The 2,663-nt window shown below is 41.3% G+C and overlaps 1 protein-coding gene across 2 annotated transcripts in view; it reads right to left on the bottom strand.

Moving 5' to 3' along the window:
- The window catches only part of bcar1 (BCAR1 scaffold protein, Cas family member), a 46,308-nt gene that overhangs the window by 30,285 nt on the left and 13,360 nt on the right, over positions 1 to 2,663 (bottom strand). Inside the window, exon 1 of one of the 2 annotated variants that reach the window (XM_005747925.1) lies at positions 920 to 1,267. The exons of the other annotated variant lie outside the window; for it this stretch is intronic. Coding sequence (XP_005747982.1) covers positions 920 to 931 — 12 coding nt within the window. The 5' untranslated portion in view covers positions 932 to 1,267. Of the gene's footprint in view, positions 1 to 919; positions 1,268 to 2,663 lie in introns of those variants that run through there. 2 annotated transcript variants of the gene reach the window in all.

Raw genomic sequence — 2,663 nt, 5'->3', positions numbered from 1 at the left:
GGAAGGAGCAGTCTTTTTCTTTCTATCAAACAAATTCCCCCCTCCCTATCAAACCATAATTCTGTCTCTCCAGTCATCAAGTCTCCATTGTTTGAGCTAAATCTTTGTCATGTTCTGTATCAGCACATGGCATCCTGTTCTGCCTTGATTTCTGCTCACTTAACTCAACCAAGGGATCGCCTTTGACTGTCAGTTGGCCATAAGACCTACATTTCTCCCTACTTTCCTCTGAGTAAGAAAAACAACAGACCACATCTCTCTGACCTTTTTTTCTTCTTTTTTCTCTTTCTTTTCAGTCACAAAGCCCCCCAAAATCTCCTTCTAGGTCCACTGGGGCTTCTGTTTCAACATAAGCCTGTGCTTCTGGCTGTAAGTGGAAAGGATAGTGGAAAAACCAAACAGCTAAATGTGGTGAATATGGCGGCTCTGTGTGCTCTGATTCTGTCCAAAAACGCACTCAAAGAAAAAAGATTAAAAGAACCAGTAGCTTTGTATCTTTAACAACTATAAGCATTAGTGACTTATGTTTTGCTATACTTTGAAATACATATTCAGCAATCCAACTTAGAAGTGTGAAATTTCACTTACTTTGGATATTTTTTTTCTTAAAGCACATAACTTACAAGGTTTATTTATGCAATGGCATGCCTGAAATGTTGCTGTGTACACACAGACGCACACACACACCCTGCTGAGAGCCAACAAAAGGTAGGTCCACTGAAGAAATGTTAAATCCAGTCTCGCTCTCTCTCCTTCACAGTGCTTTCACAGCTGGGGTATAGCATGCTCTGCTAAAACACACTAAACCACTGAAACTAAAGGAGTAAGACAAACGCTAGAAAAAAAGGATCACCTTAAAGAGGCAGCATGCTGTATGGGCTGTGATTCTGAATGAAAACAAACTCTCATACACACTCACCAGATAGTTCATTTTGTCCCAAGCAAGGCAGCTGTGCTAACTCCGAGGCAGGGCTTTAGCTCAGCCCTGTGAGACTCTGTGCAACAAGATCCAAAAGATCTCCAAACTCCTCCAAGTCCCCTCCTTCACCCTCCTTCCTTCCTATGTCCTTCTCCCAACCCTCCCTGTTATTTTCCTTCTCCGTATCTCTTCTTTTGTCTTGTCCAGTCTTGTTTTCAACAGTCAAGCAGATCTCCACATAATGCCCCTGTGTGATCTCACACAGCAAGAATGAGACCGCTGTCTGCCTCATTTACTTGTACCCTCCTCGTCCCCTCTTTCTGCCTTGATCTCTCTGTCTTTGCTGTGGAAAAGAGGGCGGAGTGTGTAACCCGACACGTCACTTCCTGCTGAATCATGATATTTCCTCTGTCCACTCAGTCTATTGGCCTGAGGAGCTCTTATCATGCAAATAAGCCCTCCCAGTGTCCTTACTCCCAGGCTGAGAAAGCGTGTCAGTGCTCTGGTATGCTCATGCACAGGCGCTAGGGAACATGCCATAGCTTTACTGTCTTTACTGTCAGATTGGCATTTCTTTGGCACCCAGCCTTAAAGAGCTAATGACTAACATGAATGTATTTCAGTGGATGTGACAATTAATTAACCCTTTATAATCCAAAAATCTGAAAGGATGTTCCAATTGTCTGCAGGCACTTCCCTGCCTCTAAAGAATGTTTTTCCATTATTGAAAAAAATATAAATTCGGAATAAAGGACACAGAGACAAACTACTTTCCTTTTTGATCCACGTCTGACCTGGCAAAGATCTGATGCCACATCCCCTTCTGTCACAACCCTCCCCATTTATTCAGGCTTGGGAAAGGCACTAGGAGTATACAGATTTGGGGACAGGATAGAAAATAGTAAAACAGAGGGACAGCTCAGGTTCAGCTTTTTGTAGACAAAGTTAGAAACAAGGCTGAGGTGGTATGGAGATGTGCAGAAGGGGGAGGGTGGCTATACCAGACAGTGGATGATGAAGCTGCCAGGCAGGAGGAAAAGAGGTTAGTGGATGTAATGAAAATGAGACAGAAGATGAGGTTAAGGATAGAGTGAGATGGAGATGGGGAAAGAAAAAAAAGAGCAAAATAATGGGCATATTTTAATTTATTTATTTTTACCATCGATCAAGAACTGTTTTTGAAAAAATAATTTCATTCTATATCTTTATAGGTGAAAAAGTACAGGACAGGCGAATGGAAACTATCATAACTTTTACTAATAATGTTTGTTTAGTACTACAAAATGTCAATTCAAAACTAGATCAGGAGTTCCACATGGCTGTGGATTTAATATTTTTAGTTGGAGTGGCTTCCAAGAGATCTGGACCAGGAGTCAGTCTACCATTCCTTCCTTGAACGGCCTCTTGGACACCCTGGACTGAAAGTAATAAACCTGTAATAATAAAGTAATAAAGTTTGTAAGACTGTCGGTTTCCATAGACAATAAATCATCTGGGGACACACCCATAGAGAAGCTTTCTGTGAAGGCATACATTCTCCATGTATCCTTGAGCAATTCCTACACCGGAAAAAAAATCGATCCTCTTCTAAGATGCAAGGTAAGAAGTCAGCACAAGTACAACTATCTCTATAATGAAAGCACTCTTTCAGAGATTTTCAAATACGTCAATGAAAAGATTCGTCAAGGCTTAGGGCAAAGGTCACAAGATCACACCAATTTTCAACCATGTTCACATTAAAAAA

This window comes from Pundamilia nyererei, unplaced genomic scaffold, assembly GCF_000239375.1.
Source record: "Pundamilia nyererei isolate P.nyererei 1_Seehausen unplaced genomic scaffold, PunNye1.0 scaffold00208, whole genome shotgun sequence".
NCBI lineage: Eukaryota > Metazoa > Chordata > Actinopteri > Cichliformes > Cichlidae > Pundamilia > Pundamilia nyererei.
Note: the sequence above shows the minus strand (reverse complement) of the source record. Positions and strands in the feature narration are given on the sequence as shown.